The sequence below is a fragment of the Barbus barbus genome, assembly GCF_936440315.1.
Source record: "Barbus barbus genome assembly, chromosome: 18".
In the NCBI taxonomy this organism is placed as follows: domain Eukaryota; kingdom Metazoa; phylum Chordata; class Actinopteri; order Cypriniformes; family Cyprinidae; genus Barbus; species Barbus barbus.
This window is the reverse complement of record NC_136746.1, coordinates 30,994,787-31,018,785: the sequence shown is the minus strand read 5'-3', so window position 1 is coordinate 31,018,785 and position 23,999 is coordinate 30,994,787. Positions and strand designations below refer to the sequence as shown.

Sequence of the window (23,999 nt, the reverse complement as noted above, 5' to 3'; positions counted from 1 at the left end):
CTGGAAAAATCAGACGTCTCAAATGCACAGATGAAGAAAAAAAGCTTAAAACAAATGAAAATATCGGCCAATGAGCTCAGAAAATTCAACTTAATTCTAAGGACGAAACAAGATTGTATTTCTGACAGATAATTTGTCTCGTTTTAAACAAACTCGATTCATTTTGATAAATTTTTTTAGAAAACGAGTAATTTTGTATCTCCAGTAAATGTATCTTGATTTAACAATCTTTAGATATTTGTACTGGAAAGCAAGACAAAAATCTTTTGGCAGTCTATTAAATAATTTTTCAAGGAACAAGAACATCTGCTTCATTTCTAATAGGCCTACTTAAGTGGCTTTTAAAAGTGTTTAAGATCACATAAATATATATTTTTAATGGCAAATACTCAAAAAGAGCAAATACCCAAAAGAGCGCATGTTACACCTCTCTTCATCTCCTTGCACTGGCTACCAGTGGCAGCTCGCATCCAGTTCAAGACACTGATGCTTGCGTACAGAACTACCACAGGCTCAGCACCCTCCTACTTCCACTCACTATTACGAACCTACATCCCCTCCAGAAGTCTGAGATCTGCTAGTGAGCGACGCCTTGTGGTACCATCACAGAGAGGCTCAAAATCACTCTCCAGAACATTCTCGTTCACCATTCCTGGCTGGTGGAATAATCTTCCCACCCCTATCCTGAACGCCGGATCCCTGGCAATCTTCAAGCAACAACTGAAAACTCATCTCTTTCGGCAGTACTTGACTTCATCCTAAACTCAAAAAAAAAAAAACTCAGTCTTTCCCTCTATCTTTCTCTCCCTGCCTTACTAGCTTGTACTTATTTGAACAATGACTGAGACTTGGTGTTACAGCACTTCCTCTGTCTGATTGCCTCTTCAAGATTAATCGCTTCTTGTATTCCCCAATTGTAAGTGGCTTTGGATAAAAGCGTCTGCCAAATGACTAAATGTAAATACTGTTAACTAGTCCTGCAGTTTTAGTTCCAGCAGCACATTAAACCAGCAGTAAAACTCTGTCCTGAATTCAAGAGGCACCAGATGCTTCCATGATCAATAATAACTCACATATGTATATGTGTCCCTGGAGCACAGAAGCAGTCATGAGTAACACAGGTATATTTGTAGCAATAGACAACAATACATTGTATGGCTCAAAATTATACATTTCTCTTTTATGACAAAAATCATTAGGATATTAAGATCATGTTCCATGAAGATATTTAGTACATTTCCTACCGTAAATATATAAAAACTTCATTTTTGATTAGTAATATGCATTGCTAAGAACTTCATTTGAACAACTTTAAAGGAGATTTTCTCAATATTTAGATTTTTTTGCTCCCTCAGATTCCAGATTTTCAAATAGTTGTATCTCAGACAAATATTGTCCTCTCATAACAAACCATACATCAATGGAGAGATTATTTATTCAGCTTTCAGATGATGTATAAATCTCAATTTCGAAAAATTTACCCTTATGACTGGTTTTGTGGTCAAATGTGTAAACATACAAATGCAATTAAGTCGATTATCAGGTTGGACTGGAGATGAAGATCTCCTCTGTCGTCTGGTGTGTTTCATGGGGTGTCGTCATACTCATGCAAACAGTCTTAAATTGTAGAATTGCCTCTTAAATCTCTATTTTACATCATGCTGAAGAGTTACGTTGCATAGAAGTTCAGATTACTCTAGGAGCGATGGAGACGAAAGAAGCCAGGGCTGGGATCTCGAGGGCTGTTAAAGGCGAGGTGAGCAGCTCAGAGACAGCAGGGGGCGCTAGCAGCTTCCTGGAGACGAGCAGACCGAGCCGCACATGCTCAGTTTGGAGGCCTCGGGTTCGGCCTCAGGTTCAGCCTCAGTCTCCTCGTCCTCTGTTCCTCCCTCGGCCTCGTCTCCGTCTGGATCGGCGTCTCCATCTGCGGCCATACAGCCCTCCTCCTCCTGCCGGCGCTTCAACCTGATCCACAGCACAGAACGACAGGAAGAGCTTCAGGAACACACTCATAGAACACACACACACAAATCACATCAACGCTCTCACACAGGTGCAAAAACACACTGGACAAATCAACTGACATTGTGACTTTGGAGCACAAAACCAGTCATAAGTAGCACGGGTATATTTGTAATGTATGTGTCAAAATTATACGTTTTTCTTTTATGTCAAAAATCATTAGGATATTAAGTAAAGATCATGTTCCACAAAGATATTTAGTGAATTTCCTACCGTAAATATATCAAAACTTCATTTTTGATTAGTAATATGCATTGCTAAGAACTTAATTTGAACAACTTTAAAGGAGATTTTCTCAATATTTAGATTTGTTTTGCTCCCTCAGATTCCAGATTTTCAAATAGTTGTATCTCAGACAAATATTGTCCTATCATAACAAACCATACATCAATGGAAATATGATTTATTCAGCTTTCAGATGATGTATAAATCCCAGTTTCGAAAAATTCACATTTGTCCTTTTCCTGAAGAAAATGTGCTTGTGATGATGCAAAACAGATGTTTTAATGCATTCTTATGGAAATTGAGCTTGGATTGAGGGATTGACGGTCAGAGAAATTAATTTGCATGTACAAAATACACAGTACAGCACAATAAAACAATGCAAAAACACACCCAGTGCACAGTCTTTCTAAATGCTTTTGTAGAGTTGTAGTTATTATTTTTGGGGTATTTTCTCATCTTGCTCCAAAAAAGTGATTTGAACACACATGACAGTACAGTACGCCTTCCAAACTCATAAATATGAACTTCGCAGGAACACTTGCATGCACTAAAAGCAATGTGAGCATCAAAAAAATGCTTGACTTTATGCAAACATCAATGAGTGCTTAAAAATATGCCGATTGTGAGTCTCTATCTCACAATTCTGACTATTTTTCTCAGAAATTCTGGGTTTACATCTTGCAGTTCTATTTTTATTTATTTTTTTAAATCAAAATAACACCAAAAAAATCTTCCATACGTTTGCATATTACTACATTTAACTCAAGTTTTTGGACAGTTTTATTATGACCAAAGTGGCTGGATTAAGGACCGTATATTAAAATCACACTATCTTGGGTAATTCAGAAACAAAGCTTGCATTTTTCTTTCAACTGTAATCACGTATATATGATGAACATACTGAGTGTGCATTGAAATAAACATATTTTGTACACATGGCGAGTTCAAATGACTTTGGTCAGAACAAGATGGTGCTGCACCTTTTCTGCATACAATTTGTAATTTTTTATATCTTCAAATTGATAAAGACTGGGAGTGTTTTTCTTTTTTGTTTTTATTTAATTTAAGAAGGTGCTGTCAATGGAATCATTATGTATTCTGTCGTATTTTGTATTTGCAACTTTTTTTGTACTGTAAAAAAAAAAAGCTAATTAACAGAGATTTTGCATTTGGCATGTTTTCTCATTAATGCCCCAAACTCGGAAACTCTCATTAATGAGTCTCCCACTCATAATTAGGACTTTGTAGAGACATTCATGTGCATTTAACTCGTAAATGCAATCAATCTGACATGGATATAGACATGAAAGACACACACCCCAAAGCACAGGTGTTAGTGTTGTTGTCAGCAGAGGTTTGCAGTGTAAGACTGATCACGAGTACTAGTGATACTTGACTAAACAGCCCTGCAGATCATCAGGTGACAGATGCATGAATAACGAGGTAGTTATAAAAATAGCAACAGAAACGTAAATTACAGCAGACAGAGAGAGACAGAGGCTCGTGCAGACACTGGTCAATAATACACGAGGTGATCATCTGGAGCAGAGAACAGAACTGTCTCACACACCGTCTCTATCAGACACGTGAACAGAGACCACTAACCAGCTGCTGAAACATGCGCTGAACACATAACACACACGTTTACTTAGATATCTAATGGAGACATTACATAGACTCAGGGCTTCTGCAGGGTTTCTGATGGTTAATTTAAGACTTTTTAAAGACCTTTTTAGGAGCAAGTCTAAAAACAAAGGAAGGAACAAAATTAAAGGAAACATACTTAGTGCTGTCAAACCATTAATCACGATTAATTGCATCCAAAATAAAAGTGTTTGTTTACATAATATATGTGTGTGTGCTGTGTATATTTATTATGTATATATAAATACAAACACATGCATGAATATATTTAGGAAAAATATGTTGTTTATATTTAATATAAAATATAAGAATATAAATGTATATGCATGTAAATATTTCCAAAATATATGCTGTGTGTGAGTAATAAATATACACAGCACACATACATAGATAATGCAAAAACAAAAACGTTTATTTTGGATGCGATTAATCGTTTGACAGCACTAATATATTTACATTAATATAATTTATATTATATATATACCTATTTAATATGTAAACATAAAATTTTTCTGAAATATATACATGCATACATAAAATATGTAAAAAAAAACCCATCAACGTATTTCAAAATTGCTACTTTATTGTAACATATCATAAAATTATAATATTAGTGCTACCAGTAACTTATTTGTAACATATGAACTTTTAATTTAGTGCAATATTTTGTCATTGCAACATTTTAGTGCAGTTTTCACCAACAACTGCAATTGTATTTATATTGTAAACCTAAATTCACTGTTATCCCAGCGGTCACTATTCTGACCATCAAGATGTTTGTTTTGGAGCTTTGATGCAGTCCTCATCTTCTCAAGGTGCAAACAGGAATTAAACTGCTCTGGTCATGTGACACTGCACATATTTAATTGAGACCTTTATTTTTTCCATATTTGCAGGAGATGCACTAAACATCAGTCAGTAAGGTTTTTCATTGGCCTTAAATCAGGTTTGCCAATGTATAACGGTTTACAACTTTTGCTTGAAGTACAGGACAATCTTTTTTCCAGTGCCCATGACCTAAACAATATTACAGATTAGAGCCGAATCGGTTTTACCAGAAGCTTTCGTATTTATACAACGTGTGGCTGTCCACATATTTAATTAAAGGTTGCATAAAATGAGATGCAACCGTTTCACTGCATTCATCTTTCAAGTGGGTAGCATCAACACAAGATTTATGTATCAAGTCATATTCATCTGCTTCAGCTTCAGTAGATGCTTCACGCTCTGCGATATAGATAGATGTTTGAGTTGGCAGCGTGTTCTTAAACTGCTCCAAAACAACTAAATCAACAAGATCCTCATACGATTCAACAGCTGAAGCATTACACCAACGTGTACAAAACAACTCTAATTCACACCAATCAGTATGTGAGTGGAACATAGTTACAGAAGGTGGCGGAGTAATCAGCAAACACAACAATTCCGCCGCAGATGACATAATCCCTTTATTTATACACTGAAAAAAATTATACTATTTTTTTTTTTTTTAAGGTAAGTGGTTGCAAAATATTTATTTTAGCTACATTTTTTTTTTAAATGTTGAAAGTTAGTCAACTAAATTTATTAAAATAAACTGATTGCAACCACGTACCTTAAATCTTTTTTATAAATTAAATTTTTTATTTATTAAATTTTTATTTTTTTTTCAGTGTAAGAGCAATTAAAAAAAAAAAAAATCAAATATTCTCTTTCAGTTTATTCAGCTTCTATCTTTCCTGGACAATAGTATAGTATACTTTATAGTATATTTTATAGAATACATCAAAGACTTTTTGAGACCCGCAGAAACCCTGTTATATACAGATATACTATAAAATACTATAACCTAACACTAACAGAAAACTTTCCGCATTTAAAAAATGCTGACTTTATTTACTTTAATTTATACCGATCTTACAAACGAAGACGTTTCCAAAAGGAGGTCAAATTTAATTCGCTGCTAGGTGAAATTTTATCCCCAAAATATGTCTAAGAGTGACAAACTATTAATTAATTAAATCGTAAATGCAAAATTGAAATAAAATACTTACTAAAAAGATCAAATATTTAATTTGTTCACCTGCATATCATGTGACCATTAACATCAGAGAACCGAGAACCTGTGAATGTGTCAGTAAATTATTGAAATATTAACTTAAAATCCCAGGGTGACTTCAAAGAAACATATTAACTCACATCAAGCCCACATGAAGAAATACTATAGTAATTTATAGTATTTACAACACTTTGTTAATGGATGCTGCAGCATACTGTAGTATTAACTCTATTGAACTGATAAACTGTAACAAATACTGTAGTATACTTTAGTTTTTACTACAGTAAACTGTAGTGTATTGTAGTATAATATACCCTATAGAAAATTTAGTACAGTATCGGGTAAAGAAAAAAAAACAAACACTTGCCCCTTTTAGACTTGCACTATTCATTCATTCATTTACTTACTGCTGGTTTTCTTAAAAAAATACAATTATAATAATAATAATAAAAACTAATACTAGCTTCTCTATTCTTTTTGTATTCTATCTATTTGTTTTCTTTTTATTTATTATAAAATTAACACAAAAAACCCTCTAACACTAGCTTGCTCTATTCTTTTTCTAATCTATCGTTCTTTGTATTTATTACATAATTTAAAAAAACTTGCTACATGAACTGCGTTAGACTTATTGCACTTGCATGTTGATTTTGCTGGCCTCTGTTGTCCTCATTTGTAAGTCGCTTTGGATAAAAGCTAAATGACTAAATGTAAATATTACTATAGTTGTTATATTACCACAGCATCTCACTATATATAGTAATTACCACAACAAATTAATTACTTTACTATAGTCTCGTTTAAAAACCACTATAGTGTTTAATATAAATTACTATAGTATTTTTTCATGTGGGAGGGCTTCGGCTGACAAATAATAAAGCGCTCACTGAGCTGTAGAACAAAAATAGTGTTTATAGTCTCACTTTTCACGGTTGAAAATCATGAACTCTTGCTGGACGACTTCAAGGCACTCCTGAAGATACTCGTTCTCCTGAGAGAAAAACAAAGAAACAACACGTTAATCAGCTCTAACTAGCCGTCAGACGGCAGTAACCTCCTAAAGCTGCTTGTGTCGAGCTCCAAATAGCAGATTCCTGCTGGAACACACCAAAAATAGCCTGCCATACTTCAGGAGAAGCTCCAACACTGAAAGCTTCATAATTTAATCATCCAGGTAATAATGCCTCCGCTTGCTGCATCTACAGACCACAGGCCTCTCGTGCTCCAGAGCTGATTCATCCTGATCTGATTAGAGACACGCTTTGTAATCGTGCAAACACAGAAAATATCTGGAGAACGGCGTGTGTGTGAAGAGGCGTCGCTCACGGATGGAGACGTCAGTCAGACTCAATATAATAAAGCCTGAGGGATAAACACAATCAGTGCACCGGCCTTTAGTCCAACACGCTCTTATCTTAGGGATTACGCTCAAATTTCACACAACTATAAGAGTGAGATGCAATTTCTGAGACGTGTGTGTGTGTGTGTGTGTGTGTGTGTCTGTGTGTGTGAGTGTGTGTGTTTGTGAGTGTGAGTGTGTGTGTGTGTGTGTGTGTGTGTGTGTGTGTGTGTTTGTGAGTGAGTGTGTGTGTGTTTGTGTGTGTGTGTGTGTGTGTGTGTGTGTGTGTGTGTGTTTGTGAGTGAGTGAGTGTGTGAGTGTGTGTGTGTGTGTGTCTGTGTCTGTGTCTGTGTCTGTGTCTGTGTCTGTGTCTGTGTCTGTGTGTGTGTGTGTGTGTGTGTGTGAGTGTGAGTGTGTGTGTATGTGTTTGTGAGTGAGTGTGTGTGTGTGTGTGTGTGTGTGTGTGTGTGTGTGTGTTTGTGAGTGAGTGAGTGTGTGTGTGTGTGTGTGTGTGTGTGTGTGTTTCACTCACAGACTGAGAATCTTTGCTGTTGTCTCTCGATCTGTTTTTTGCCAGTCGCTTCTTCTTCTTATGAAGAGGACGAGACTCCAGAATCATCTCCTCCAGTTCAAAGGTGGGATCACAATGCAGACGACCCTTCTGTTTGAGAAACAGAGTAAGTGTTATAGAGAAAGCAAATATTCAACAAAAGCACAATCTGACCGTTTCTTCTGTAAGTTCATCATGTGAGTCTAAATGTGTGAACAGGGTTCAAAACGAACTTAAATGTAGAACATTTACTGACCATACATATTGTTTTACTGGCTTTTAATTCCCTTTGGAATTATTTATTAACAGGTTTGTATAAATGTGTCTCTGCATCAGTGTCTCAGCAATGGATGCTCTGCAGTGAATGGGTGCCGTCAGAATGAGAGTCCAAACAGCTGATAAAAACATCACAATAATCCACACCACTCCAGTCCATCAGTTAACATCTGGAGAAGACTAAAGCTTTAAAGTTTAGAGCTGTTTTGTCTTGTAAACGCTGCTTGATCCGTGCAGATTTCTCTCCTGATTCAGACCAGAACACTGTTTCACTGGAGGAAGAGTTATTATGGATTATGGACTCATATTTTAGTTACAAACATCTTAATGCTGGATATGTTTCAGTTTTAGTCTTCTCCAGATGTTAACTGATGGACTGGAGTGGTGAGGATTATTGTGATGTTTTTATCAGCTGTTTGGACTCTCATTCTGACGGCACCCATTTCTTCAAATCTGTTCCCATGAAGAAACAAACTACTGAAATAATTGAAATCACTTTTCAATGATTTTGCATTTGCTTACAAAACTTTTACAATTCACTTTGCATTTACCTAGTAAGAGTGCAAATATTTCCCAAACCAAGACAAATGCATTGAAATACAATATTTCTTCCCTTATCATTTTATATATGTGTGTGTGTGTGTGTGTGTGTGTGTGTGTGTGAGCTGTCATCAGTTGAACTCAATCTCACATTGGGAACAAAGCCGGGCTCCATCTTCTTCTCAAAAATGTCGTCCCAGTTGACATCGGAGAGGTAGGGTGCCGTCTGCATTTGAGCTAGACTACAGAAGCGATGCTCTGGGTTTACAGTCAATAACTACAGAAACACAGAACACAAGCAGATACAGGAATCAGGACAGTCCAACCACACTTCTCATCAATGCATATTCATAGAAGTATTCACACCACACTTGACTACTGTAATGTGACATATTTCTGAGTAAAACAGGATATAAGGAGAAAAATTAAAGAAAAACATTTATTAACTTGCTCAGAATGCACAGACCCAGCTAACAGGAACATTCTGCCAAAGTTATGAACACGTTCTTCCAGTAACGTTAATAGAATGATCATTCAGAGTTATCTGGCCTTTAATAATGTTCTCAAAACATTAATCATGGAACGTTGGATGTTTATATAACATTTTTAAATGTTACAAGTTTCAGAAAGTTTAGAGAACATTCAAAAGTAACATATTCCCATAATGTTTGCAAAATTATAAAATGGAATGTACAAAAATTGGTGTTTTGAATGTTCAGAGAAATAATGTTTTAATGGGAATGTTAGAAAAACATTCTTTCAACATATTTTTGTTAGGTGAGGCACTTCCTGGAGATCAGGAGATCTCAGGTTTCATTTAAGTATCTGTTTGATTTTTAGGAGCCATACAGACACTAATGAGGGAACAGGTTTATCTCTTTTAATTGCAGACTTTGTATATCAGCCAATTTGAGCACAGTTTGAAACTTCTAAAACTCTCACATCCGAGAAAACGTGGGTCTTTTTCTCAGGAGAGATGTCTGAAAAGCAAGAAAACTTCACATTTGCATTTATGCATTTAACAGATCTACTTATCTACAGCAACCTAGGGGAGCATAAGCAATTCCTCACAAGCACATTGCATTTAATATTAATGCTATTTAGGAGAAAGTTGAGATTTTGATAGATGTGCCAAGAGCAGATTCTTTATCTTTACATGCATAGTTGAATCTAACAGTCATAATTGATGAATTTAGCAACATCAGCACTGTTACTGAACTGACTGGAGCTGAAGAATCCTGTGAAGCTGCTGTGTATTTGTATTGTATAAAGCTCTATAAAGTTAAGGTGACATGTCATCTGCTCGTGTAAACAGCAGTTTTATTTGCTGATAAACTCAAGAGTGTGGACTGCTGTGAACGGCCCCGGGAGCCGTTACAAATGTTATTCCCTTATCAAGTGAGGGATGATTTTATAAAGCGGTTATAACGGAAACCGTATCTGCTGATGGTTCCTGTGCAGGCGTCTGCATCTCTCCTCAAGGAGCCGAGACATGAGTAATCGATCACTGAGACGCGCCTGAAGACTGAGAACTGATCAGTTTACTGTGTCACGAGGGTCGTCTATATCAGTGTTTTATAGAAATTAATAAACTTATTACATTGTTTGAATTAAAATGTAAAAATATAAACAATACATTAAAAAAGTTACAAAACCCAATGTTAAATTTACTTATATTATGTTTCCAAATGAGGTCTCATGAAAATCCCAATAGTTTCTCCTAATTTTTAATTTTTATATCTTTTTTTTTAAAGTAAATTTGTCCTTGTTTTTTTGTCATTTTTATTACTTTTTATAAATTTTTCTTTCAGTTTCAGTTTCAATTATTTTAGTACATCAAGTTAAGCTAAACAAAAATGAGAAATGATGCCTTGGTAACCTTGGTAAACAAAAGTAAAAAATAAATTAATAGATTTCAGTCTCATGTGAGTGTTTTAGAAGAGATTTCAACAATGTCTCAAAGTGTGCTTAAATTGGCCGATATACCAAAATCTGCACACAAAGGCAAGAGATCTTAAAATGAAATCAGATCATTGACTCATTTGTGTTTGTATGTCTATTAAGAAACACCTGCATCAAACTGATACTTCAATTAAATATAATAGAGAACTACTTCCTGTGGGTCCATCTGTTCATCCTACCCACAATGCTCTTCTCCAGTGATTCATGCACGCAGTATAATCTCCTCATATCTCTCAGCTCTAATAAATGTCTGTAATGTCTCTCTGTTCTTCACCAATATCTATTCTCCTCTCATAATATTTCTTCTCTCTCTCTAGCGCTCCAGAAGAGTGACACTCGTTTCCTTCATTCATCTTATTTTATTATCTCTCCAGCTCATTATCATCTCCTCCTTTTTCTCTCAATCTTTCCCTTTATTCTCTCCTGCATCATTAGAGTGTTTTATCCTCTCTTCACTCATTCTGACTACATCTGCGTTCTGTCTGTTTTCATTTCTCTCTCTCCATCTTCTGTCCATTTCATCCTTATTAATGCAGTTTGTCGAGGTAAAGGCTTTTCCGACTCGGGCCAGAAAGAACTCCCTTAACAATGACGCATGACACCATACCAACCACACCTAGAAACTACCCAAAACACCCTAGCAACCACCTAGAACACAATAGCAAGCCATCAAAACACCCTAGCAACCACCTAGAACACCCTCACAACTACCCAAAACACCCTAGCAACCACCTAGAACACAATAGCAAGCCATCAAAACAACCTAGCAACCACTTAGAACACAATAATATCCACCTAGAACACTCTAGCAACCACCTTGAACACCCTATTAACCATCTAAAACAGAACAGCAACCATTCAAAACAACCTAGCAATCACTTAGAACACCCTAGTAGCCACCTTGAACACCCTAACAACCACCCAGAACACCCTATCACATAGAGCACCCTAGTAACCACCTTGAACACCCTAACAACCACCCAGAACACCCTATCACATAGAACACCCTAGTAACCACCTAGAACACCAAAACAACCACCCAGAACACCCTAGCAACCACTTAGAACACCCTAGTAACCACCTAGAACACCAAAACAACCACCCAGAACACCCTAGCAACCACTTAGAACACCCTAGTAACCACCTAGAACACCAAAACAACCACCTAGAACACCCTAGCAACCACTTAGAACACCCTAGTAACCACATAGAACACCAAAACAACCACCTAGAACACCCTAGCAAATGCAAAGCAATGTGCTAAAAACAATCAGAACATGTTACACACAAAATGTCCTGCCAAAAACTGAGTAACCACCCAGAGTTAGAATGTCCTAGCAACTGCAATATTCTAAAAACAAACAGAACATGTTAACAACCACATAGAGATGTTCAGGCAACCACCCAAAACACCCTAATAATCAACCCAAACACCTGAGCAACCACCTAGAACACATTAGCAACTGCAAAGCAATATGCTAGAAACAAGCAGAACACATTATCAACCTCAATGTCCTGTCAAAACTCCATAGCAACCACCCCAAACACCCCAGAAAAGATCAAAGAACTCCTTAGCAACCCCCTGGCAACCATCCAGAATATCTTGGCAACATCCAACTAGATTTACACTGTCATAAGTATATGTGAGTGGGGTTTGCCTGTGTAAGTCTATGACACCATGCTGGGTTGCTATGGGTGATTGTAGTGTTGGGGGTGATGCATTACAAGTAACGAGTTACATCATCAGATTACTTTTTAATTTAGAAGAAAACAGTACTACTTTTAAGTAACTCCAGTTCCTGTGTTTCTGATGTATTGAGTGACAGCTCTGGTGTTGAGAGAAATCAGGAGTAAGTGCAGAGTGTTGTGTGTGAACATGATCTTACTGTAGTTCTAGACTAAATATCAACATGATCTTACTGTAGTTCTAGACTAAATATCTACATGATCTTACTGTAGTTCTAGACTAAATATCAACATGATCTTACTGTAGTTCTAGACTAAATATCAACATGATCTTACTGTAGTTCTAGACTAAATATCTACATGATCTTACTGTAGTTCTAGACTAAATATCAACATGATCTTACTGTAGTTCTAGACTAAATATCTACATGATCTTACTGTAGTTCTAGACTAAATATCAACATGATCTTACTGTAGTTCTAGACTAAATATCAACATGATCTTACTGTAGTTCTAGACTAAATATCTACATGATCTTACTGTAGTTCTAGACTAAATATCAACATGATCTTACTGTAGTTCTAGACTAAATATCAACATGATCTTACTGTAGTTCTAGACTAAATATCAACATGTATTTACTCATCTCACCTGCACTAAAACACATTCAGTGTTCCTCACAATCAATAAAAACAGACAAATACAAACTCAGAATATTATACAAACCTGCAATAATTAAATATGTAAAAAAAAATATATATATCAGTTATGCATTTAATCCTATTTTATTAACCAATGTCTTTGCTACTGACCTTCAATGATTCAATTCAACCAAACTAATAACCATAAATGACTAATTTGTGTTTGATTGTAGTTATTGCTGAATAGTGCTGAACTTTCTTCTCTTGCGTCATATTCTTCATGTGATTAGTTTGAGCGGCGCTCTCTACTGTACAGACCTGAATCTACATTTCCTTCAGTCTGAGCCGGATTCACTTCACTTTTGGTGTGAAAGCGCTTTATATTTGTTCAAGAAGGACTTTTTTATATTAGAAAAGAAACAAGCAAGCCCTGCCCAGATTTAAAAAGTAACTCAAAAGTAACGTAACACATTACTTTACATAGTAAAGTAACTAAGTAACATAATTAGCTACTTTTTTAGGAGGTAACGCAATATTGTAATGCATTACTTTTAAAAGTAAATTTCCCCAACACTGGCTGCTAGGGTGTTGGTTCTTCATCTGGTGCATTAGTTGTGTATGTTTGTGATGATCTGTTGATCTCACCTTCCTCAGCAGCGAGACGAGGTCTTTGTGCCAGGATGAACTGTACTGCACACTGACCGTACTAAACAGCTGCAGCAGAGACTCCACCGAGTTACTGGCGTGGATGTCGTACGGCCTCTGAGAAACAGACAGAGAGAGACATAAATGTGACCCTGGACCACAAAATCAGTCATAAGGGTAAATTATACATCATATACATCATATATCAAATATACATAATCTAAAGGCTGAATAAATCATCTTTCCATTGATGTATGGTTTGTTATAAGAGGACAATATTTGGCTGAGATACAACTATTTGAAAATCTGGAATCTGAGGGAGCAAAAAAATCTAAATATTGAGAAAATCTCCTTTAAAGTTGTTCAAATGAAGTTCTTAGCAATGCATATTACTAATCAGAAATGAAGTTTTGATATATTTACGGTGGGAAATTTACAAAATATCTTCAAGGAACATAATCTTTACTTAATATTCTAATAATTTTTGGCATAAAAGAAAAATGTATAATTTTGACCCATACAATGTATTGTTGGCTATTGCTACAAATATACCCCAGCGACTTGAGACTGGTTTTGTGCTCCAGGGTCACATATGTGTTCAGGGCTTCCCAGGTAACACATTTACATGATAAAAACATGTTTTGAAATGTTTCTAAAGCACTGAAACCTCCAGTTTTTGGTTCATGATTATAATGTTTTTTTAAAGGTTACAAAAATGTTTCTTACAGTGTTCTACTAACTTTATCTTCACCCAAACCATAACATTATTTAATATTCTAAATATTTCAAAATGTTTTCTTGTCATGATTAAAACTTTATTTAACTCTGTCCCTGCCACTGACATTATTTTCCAGCTTGGAAACACGGTGGAAATAAGCAATCGTGTATGTAAGCAGATGCATATGTAAAATAACGCCATCATCAAACATTAAACAGCTTATAAATCAAAACGGCCTAACATTAGGAAATGAAACACCGATGCAGGAAGTAGTTTATGATTGTGAAGCTTTGGAGGTGTGGATGGAAGCAATCGACTCCATCTATATTTGGATCATCGTTCTGAATCCGATCCGGACAGTCTTTGACAAAAACTCAATTTTCTCAGCTTTTTGTTTAAAATCGCTCACCAACATCCAAGCGTTAATAAAAAAAAGATGCATGAAGCTAGAATAAAACTGTTTGTTTGTTTAAAAGTGTAAAAAATGACATCGCATGTTCAGATACTGATACAAAAAAATATCCATAAAAGTTTTGTGAAAATGATTAAAAATGCCGGCGGTGACTGGCAACTTTTTTTTTTTTAATGCTGGCAGAGAAAGAGTTAAAGGTTACAAAAATGTTTCTTAAAACATTCATCAAGTGTAAATAACATCATAGGAACGTTCCAAGAATGTTGATCTCAGAATGTTTTTCTCTCAACATTATATTAATAAAGTTATGAGAACATTCCATAAACATTACTTTAAGAACATCTTGTCCTAACAATGATATCACTTTTAATAATCATTAGTGAAGGTTGAGAGAGCGTTCCACGTTAGCGTCGGTCCTGCTGAAACTCTGTTGTTTTGGTGTTCTTTGGTGTTAGGGTTGCAAACCAGTAAAGCTTAGCTGGTAAAGATGGTTGACCAAAGAGGTTAAGCTACACTGTAAAAACAAATCTGTAAAATTTACGGTAAAAAGCCGGCAGCTGTGGTTGCCAGAATTGTACTGTAAAAAAAATACAGTAGCAATGTTTTAGGTTTTAATTTCAGTAACTGATAAAATGATAATATACCAACCTGTTGAAGTACTGAAATCTGTTTTGTACCTTTGTAATACACTGATAACCACCAAAAGCAGGTGATGATGAATAAGTCACATGATGAATCAAAGCCTATCACAAGCAGCTTTTAAATATCAACATATACAGAAGGTGCACAGTGTCATTCACACAAACACTAAACACCATCATGGCACACACATGAAACTGAAATAATGCAATAAACATTAATTAAACAACATTAGGTGTAACACACAACCCATCATCAAACATTTAATTTGAATTTGAAATTTTAATGTACACACCTGATAAGAAAAAAACTAAGAAGAAACAGTTATCTCAACAACAACAACAAAAAAAACATCAAATTTGAAATGTAACGCAGGGAATTCTGGGAATGTCAATTTACGGTTATTCACTGTAAAATACGTTCTATTTCACTTCCAAAAACAGTATACTACCGTAAAATTACATGTAATGTCCAATACATTTTTTTACCGCATGTAGTAGGGGAAGTTACCATTAACCATTTAACAGGTTTTTAATGTAGCATTTTACAGTCTTTTACCATTAAATTCACAATAATTTTTTTACAGTGTAGTTAAACACCAGCACATCAACATCCCGTGCTGGAGACTTCAGTCCAAACACAAGATTTACTGGTGGCTCGTCAATCTGCGTTTCCCAAAACCATCGTAAACATTAGTAGATCGTAGAAACCATTGCCACCGAGGTTCTCTACAGTCATGCAGTTCTGGACTTTTCATCAGTGAAACATTACGCTATCATCTGCAAAAAAAATTTAATAAACAAAAAGAAAAAAAAAAGGAAAAACAAAAATACTTACCCAACTTCGCAGAATCTCAAAGATCGTCACGCCCAGCGACCACCAGTCCACCTCGACCGCATAACCGGTTCCCCCGCTCACGAACGACTGGAAGATCTCTGGAGCTGTTAGGAGAACACACATGTATTCAGAGCATGATCAAATAATCAGACAAAATAATGTCTGGTCTAATTATTCAAACCAAGAATTGCCACTCATGACAAGAGGAGACTGTCTGACTGACAGTTCAATGTTTTAGTTTAATGTCCTAGTTAGATCCGTGGTTCTCCAAGGCCTTCAAATCTCCAGAACGCTTTTGCTTTAAATCTCAGGTTTCCTGAAGCTTTACAATCTGTTTGATCTTCAGGGTTCCTGCTCTTTTTAACCAATAAATTTGCATGACTTTCCCAGTTGTTTCTGATTTACTGGATCAGGATTAGGGAAAGGATTATTAAAAATATTTTATACTCACAATTTCTAAGTGATAAAATATTTTTTGCATAACTAGTAAAATGTATAGTCATAAGTGAAGTGACATACTGCCAGGTATGGTGACCCATACTCGGAATTTGTGCTCTGCATTTAACCCATCCAACGTGCACACACACAGCAGTGAACACACACACACACCGTGAACACACACCCGGAGCAGTGAACACACACACACAGCAGTGAACACACACACACACCGTGAACACACACCCGGAGCAGTGAACACACACACACAGCAGTGAACACACACACACACACAGCAGTGAACACACACACACCGTGAACACACACCCGGAGCAGTGAACACACACACACAGCAGTGCACACACACACACACACAGCAGTGAACACACACACACCGTGAACACACACCCGGAGCAGTGGGCAGCATTTATGCTGCGGCGCCCGGGGAGCAGTTGGGGGTTCAGTGTCTTGCTCAAGGGCACCTCAGTCGTGGTATTGAGGGTGGAGAGAGTGCTGGACATTCACTCCCCCCACCTACAATCCCTGCCGGCCCGAGACTCGAACCCACAACCTTTGGATTACGAGTCCGAATCTCTAACCATTAGGCCACGACTTCCTCATTGTAAGATTTTAAGATTAGATTAATGTCCATGATTTTTGCAGGTCTAGAAAATACACATTTAAAATGAAGCTTCCTCATATATCTAAGTTAGACCTCATTAGCAACCAAATATAAATGTCATGGGCACCACTCAGAACCACCCAAAAGCACCCTAGCAACTGCAAAACAATATTCTAAAAAAACAGCAGAACACATTAACAACTAGGGCTGGGTGTTTTTTTGGCGGGATTTTATAAAAAAATTCAAATGTAATGTTTTCCCACGATTGTTTTAAATCAAGGAATCACGGTTTTGAATAAAAATATTAGCCAATGATAACAATTAAGAGATAAATCCTCGTTCTTCAAAGGAACAGACTGTTGTTGAAGGGTGGAATCAAAATATGAGTTCTTTTAGATTTTGTCTTATTTCAAATCATTTTAAGGCCAACTTCATCTTGAGGCCCCTAGATCCTGGACTCCTGGTTAATAAACACTAAGTGCGATAACTGAAATAGTTGATCAAACAATAATACATCAGTCTATAAAAAATTGCACAGTAATGTTGGTCTGTACAGAAAATATAAAATGAAAACTGGAAGATCTTGAGAGTTCATCATAATTTCTTGTGTTTGTTTGAGTTCTGGATCTGTGATGTAGATGATGAGATGTTTCTTACCCATGTAAGGCTTTGTACCCGCTAACGCCGTGGCTCGTTCGCCGTCCTTGATTATGGTAGCGATGTTAAAGTCTGTTAAATGCGCGTGACCTGAAGATTAACAGACAGACAAGTGACAACCAGACAAGAAGCGGAGCTGAAGCTCAAACGCACGGATGTGAGAACTACTAGAGCAATCCAGGGCAATAATTCCCTCTTTCTAAAAAGGGAACACCACGAATAGACTGAAAGAGAACACACACTCGTCTCCTTGAACCATTTCTGAGAGCTTCACACACACACATACATCTCATGCATCTCACCTTGCTCGTCCAGGAGGATGTTGTCTGGTTTGATGTCCCTGTGTGGAGAGATCAAGACATCATCACATCAGTTCACATGATGGTAACACTTGGACTTTATTTACACGTCAGTTCTCTCTGATTGTTTTGAAAGCTTCGGTGGCCTTCTTTTGTGTGAATGTTAAGTTCTCAGGGGGCCGTCACACTTTCAACACACTCTCTAATTACAACGAGCACACACACACACACACACACACACTATTTAAGAATAAAACGTCGTCCAGCTAAAGCCGCATTCTGATTCCCTCACAGCTAATTAACAGAGAGCCGTTCCCCTGCTGTCATGAAGATACCAGAGAGCATGATGGGATTAATTCACACAGAGATGTGAGACACACACACACACACACACACACACACATGCATAGAGCAGTGACACGATTGCAACGCATCACATTCTTCAAAACAATCTACTGCATCCTTAAAGGAATAGTTCACCCAAAAATGATCCCATCATTTACTCACACTCAAGCCATCCTATGTGTCCAGTAAATACCTTTCTTCTTCCAGACAAACACAATCAGAGTTATATTACATAATATCCTCGCTCTTCCCAGCTTTGTAATGGCAGTGAACGGCGGCCACTTTTTTTAAGCTCAAAAAAGATCATCCATCCATCATCAAAGCAATCCATACAACTCCAGTGGGTTAATGAATGCCTTCTGAAGCCAAGTGATGGGATTTTGTAAGAAACACATCCATATCTATAAACTATTATCACTGGCTTCCGGCAAATCCCGTATGGGAGTTCACAAGAGAGTCGAGTTATGACGCATGATGTCATATTACATAGCGACAACTAAGGTGAGAACTGATGCCTCTATTTGGAGTGATTTGTGAACAGAAGCAAGTTGTTTTGGCTATATTGTAGATTTGCATAAGTATCCGTCTTAAAGGATAAGTTCACTTCCAGTATAAAGATTTCCTGATAATTTACTCACCCTCCATGTCATCCAAGATGTTCATGTCTTTCTTTCTTCAGTCGCAAAGAAATTAAGGTTTTTGAGGAAAACATTCCAGCATTTTTCTCCATATAGTGGACTTCAATGGGGATCAACGGGTTGAAGGTCCAAACTGCAGTTTCAGTTCAGCTTCAAAGAGTTCTACATGATCCCAGCCGAGGAATAAGGGTCTTATTTAGCCAAACGATCACTCATTTTCTAAAAAATAAAAAATGTATATAACCACAAACACTCATCTTGCACCAGCTCTGTGATGCGCGTCCACAACTTTACGTCAAATGTGACATAGGCGGAAGTACTGACCCAGTGTTTACAAAGCGAGTACAAATTCCTCGGCTGGGACCAACTACACAGCAACACCTAAGCAATTATCCAGCACACCATAGCAACGGCCTGGCAACCACCAAAATAGCACAGAAACACCCTAGCAACACCCTGGCAAACGCTAAAAACATTTTAAACACGTGTAGTTGGTAATGTGTTTAAACATGTTTTGTAGCATTATTATGGTGTTTCTAGGCAATTCTGGTTGCTTTGCTGTTGTTAAGGTATTCTGAGTGTTTTAGCAGGTTGCTATGTGGGTACTAAGGTGTTCCTAGTGATTTTGAATGCAGTGATATAAAGTTGGAGCTGTTGTGCAGCTTCTCATGTGTTTGAAATGTTTTTGCTCATGTATTTTGAAATGAGTGTTGTTAGGGTGTTTCTCGGTTATTCTGTTGGTTGCTGTGTCATTGGCATACTGTTCTGGGTAACTACTAAGGGCAATTGCTAATGTGTTTGAAATGTGTTACTAAAATGTTGTTGATGGTTTTGATGGTTGCTAGGCCACTAATAGGGTGTTGCTGTGCAGCTGCTGGTGTTTGAAATGTTTTTTAAAGTGTGTTGCTAGGTTGTTTCTAGGGATTTCAGTTGCTAGGCTGTTACTATGGTGTTCTGGCGAATTGCTAGGGTGCTGCTGTGCAGTTGCTCATTTAAAACCATAAAAATGATAATAAAGTGTTGCTAGGCTGTTTCTAGGCTGTTGCTATGATGTTTTGGTTAATTTCTAGGGTGCAGTTGTTCATGTGTTTAAAATGTTTTAGTGTTGCTAGGGTGTTTCTATGGTGTTCTGGGGGGTTGCTAGGCTGTTGCTACTGTATGGTTTTCTGGGTCATTTGTAGGGTGTTACTGTGCAGTTGCTCATATGATTTAAATTTTTTAGAGAGTTACCAGGGTGTTGCTAGGGTGTTTCTATGCTGTTTCAGACTGGTTTTTGTGTGTTGCTATGAGATTTCTAGGGTATTCTGGGATGTTGCTAGGGTGTTTCTGTGGTGTTCTGGTAGTTTCTAGGCAGCTTCTATTTTTAGTCTGTTGCTATGGGATTGCTAGGTTATTCTGAGTCATTGCTAGGGTGTTTCTAGGGTGTTCCGATGGTTTCTAGTCAGCTTCTGTTTTTAGTCTGTTGCTATGGGATTGCTAGGTTATTCTGGGTCATTGCTAGGGTGTTTCTAGGGTGTTCCGATGGTTTCTAGGCAGGTTCTGTCTTTAATGTGTTGCTGGTGGATTGCTAGGTTATTCTGGGACGTTCCTAGGGTGTTTCTATGGTGTTCTGATGGTTTCTAGGCAGGTTATGTTTTTAATGTGTTGCTATGGGATTGCTAGGGTATTCTGAGACGTTCCTAGGGTGTTTCTATGGTGTTCTGATGGTTTCTAGGCAGGTTATGTTTTTAGTGTGTTGCTATGGGATTGCTAGGGTATTCTGGGTCATTGGGCCGTTTCTAGGGTGTAATGGATGGCTGCTAGTTGGTTCATCAAAAAGGTTCATCCCTCCATCTTAAGCAAACTAACGGCACCCCTACAGACACATGATTTGAGGAATCACAGACGTCTGGAGCACACACACCAGTATCCCTGCAGCATGAGCTCTGAACTATCAGTCTTTAACCAGAGCAGGATCTGTCGGATGTTTCCAGATGCTCCCCTCACCCTCCTGATTTCAGGAATCCTCCACTCTGACTAATTTTACTTCGGTGGCAGCGTGACATGACACACTGTTGCTAGGAAACACTTCTGCCCAACTTAGCGCAACTAAATAATACTATAGACAGGAAACACTCCTTCAGAAACATACAGAAAAATCCACCGCAGAGAAAACAATGTGACTGACTAATACACACACACACTCTATCAAAGCCAGAGAGAGATTCAGTCCATTGCGTTCACTGTCAGTTCTTTTCTAAAGCGTTTGTGACGGGGCCCAAAACAAGACAAGCACACATTTTATTGTGCACAGGATCCTCGTCTCCCTGAGGAGCACCGTAGAACTAAACATGCAATTACACAACAAATCCCTGAGAGCAGACGGTGTGTACACATACACACACACACACACACACACACACACTGACAGAGCTTTCTAAATGAGCACACATCATAGACTTCTATTGTTTTAATATAGAATGAATTATAAAGACTACCAACTAATAATCATTTCACCATTGAGGATGTCGGTACAGCGCATTTCAGTCACACTGAGCTCATTTCTTCCTCTGCCGGTATAAAATAAAAGTAAAATAGAAATGAAATATAAATAGTCATGTCTAAAATGTACAAAAAAATAAAAACTAAAATCATAAAAAAAGCATTTATGTTACTTGAAATAAAATAAATGTTGACTGAAATGAAATATAATGTACTTTAATTGTAATTAAAATGTACTTACTGTACTTATTTTATTTTAACTAGTTTCCAATGTAACATTTCTCATTTTTGTTTAGTTTAACTTAATGAACTAACATAACTAAAACTGAAATAAAATGAATAAAAACTATATAGACATTAAATAATAATAATAGTGACAAACACAACATAATAACTTGAAATATAAATTTTAATAAAATAAATAACTTGAAATTTTAATTTAAAATATGAATGTTCAAATACAAATAAATTAAACATAAATGGCAATGTACAAAAAAGTATTAAAAAGCACAACAAAATTATTTTAAAAATGAACTACAATTAAAACTAAACAATCAATAAAAATATAAGCTAACAGTAAAATAAGCAAAACTCACTTTAATGTCAAATAAAAACTATATTATTAAAAAATTATAAAGCAACACTTAATAACATGGCATGTTTACTGAGACATGACTGAAAATGTAGCTCAAACAGAAGAGAATGGCAACATCAAGTTTATGATTCCCAGGGAATGCATGAATTGAAAAGATGTACGGCTTTAATGCATTTTGCAAAGTTGCTCTGGATAAAAGCATCTGTCAAAAGCATGAATGTTGAAGCAAAACTGAGGCTGTGAGAGACACTGTCTGTTTAATACGCCTCATCTTCATTCACGTCTAAATTAAATACAGGTGAATCCTGACTAAAGTCTATAGTGAAGGACAGCAAACACATTCGCTGCTCAAACGTGTTGCTCTTCAGTGTTGGGGAAAGTTACTTTAAAAAGTAATGCATTACAATATTGCGTTACGCCCTAAAAAAGTAACTAATTATGTTACTTAGTTACTTTGTATGTAAAGTGATGCGTTACGTTACTTTTGAGTTACTTTTTAAATCTGGGCAGGGTTTGCTTGTTTGTTTTCTAATATAAAAAACGATCTTTGTGTACAAATATAAAGCGCTTTCACACCAAAAGTGAAGTGAATCCGGCTCAGACTGAAGGAAATGTAGATTCAGGTCTGTACAGTAGAGGGTGCTGCTCAAACTAATCACATGAAGAATATGACGCAGGAGAAGAAAGTTCAGCACTATTCAGCAATAACTACAATCAAACACAAATTAGTCATATTTGCTTATTAGTTTGGTTGAATTGGATCATCGAAGGTCAGCAGCAAAGACATTGGTTAATAAAATGGGATTAAATGCATAACTGATATTTGTTTTTTTTTTACATATTTAATTATTGCAGGTTTCTATAATATTCTGAGTTTGTATTTGACTGTTTTTATTGATTTTGAGGAACACTGAATGTGTTTTAGTGCAGGTGAGATGAGTAAATTCATGTAGATATTTAGTCTAGAACTACAGTAAGATCATGTAGATATTTAGTCTAGATCTACAGTAAGATCATGTAGATATTTAGTCTAGAACTACAGTAAGATCATGATGATATTTAGTCTAGAACTACAGTAAGATCATGATGATATTTAGTCTAGAACTACAGTAAGATCATGATGATATTTAGTCTAGAACTACAGTAAGATCATGTTGATATTTAGTCTAGAACTACAGTAAGATCATGTTGATATTTAGTCTAGAACTACAGTAAGATCATGTTGATATTTAGTCTAGAACTACAGTAAGATCATGTAGATATTTAGTCTAGAACTACAGTAAGATCATGTTGATATTTAGACTAGAACGACAGTAAGATCATGTAGATATTTAGTCTAGAACGACAGTAAGATCATGTTGATATTTAGTCTAGAACTACAGTAAGATCATGATGATATTTAGTCTAGAACTACAGTAAGATCATGATGATATTTAGTCTAGAACTACAGTAAGATCATGTTGATATTTAGTCTAGAACTACAGTAAGATCATGATGATATTTAGTCTAGATCTACAGTAAGATCATGATGATATTTAGTCTAGAACTACAGTAAGATCATGTAGATATTTAGTCTAGAACTACAGTAAGATCATGTTGATATTTAGTCTAGAACTACAGTAAGATCATGTAGATATTTAGTCTAGATCTACAGTAAGATCATGTTGATATTTAGTCTAGAACTACAGTAAGATCATGTTGATATTTAGTCTAGAACTACAGTAAGATCATGATGATATTTAGTCTAGAACTA

At 36.4% G+C, this 23,999-nt stretch overlaps 1 protein-coding gene across 1 annotated transcript in view; it reads right to left on the bottom strand.

Moving 5' to 3' along the window:
• Nucleotides 1–1,784: 1,784 nt before the first annotated feature.
• The window catches only part of stk32c (serine/threonine kinase 32C), a gene marked incomplete at both ends in the record, with an annotated part of 88,669 nt that continues 66,454 nt past the window's right edge, over nt 1,785–23,999 (bottom strand). The window contains 8 exons of the mRNA XM_079439880.1: nt 1,785–1,965; nt 6,853–6,920; nt 7,801–7,929; nt 8,786–8,911; nt 13,569–13,685; nt 16,175–16,278; nt 17,889–17,978; nt 18,191–18,228. Of these exons, the coding sequence (XP_079296006.1) occupies nt 1,785–1,965; nt 6,853–6,920; nt 7,801–7,929; nt 8,786–8,911; nt 13,569–13,685; nt 16,175–16,278; nt 17,889–17,978; nt 18,191–18,228 (853 nt within the window). The remainder of the gene's footprint in view (nt 1,966–6,852; nt 6,921–7,800; nt 7,930–8,785; nt 8,912–13,568; nt 13,686–16,174; nt 16,279–17,888; nt 17,979–18,190; nt 18,229–23,999) is intronic.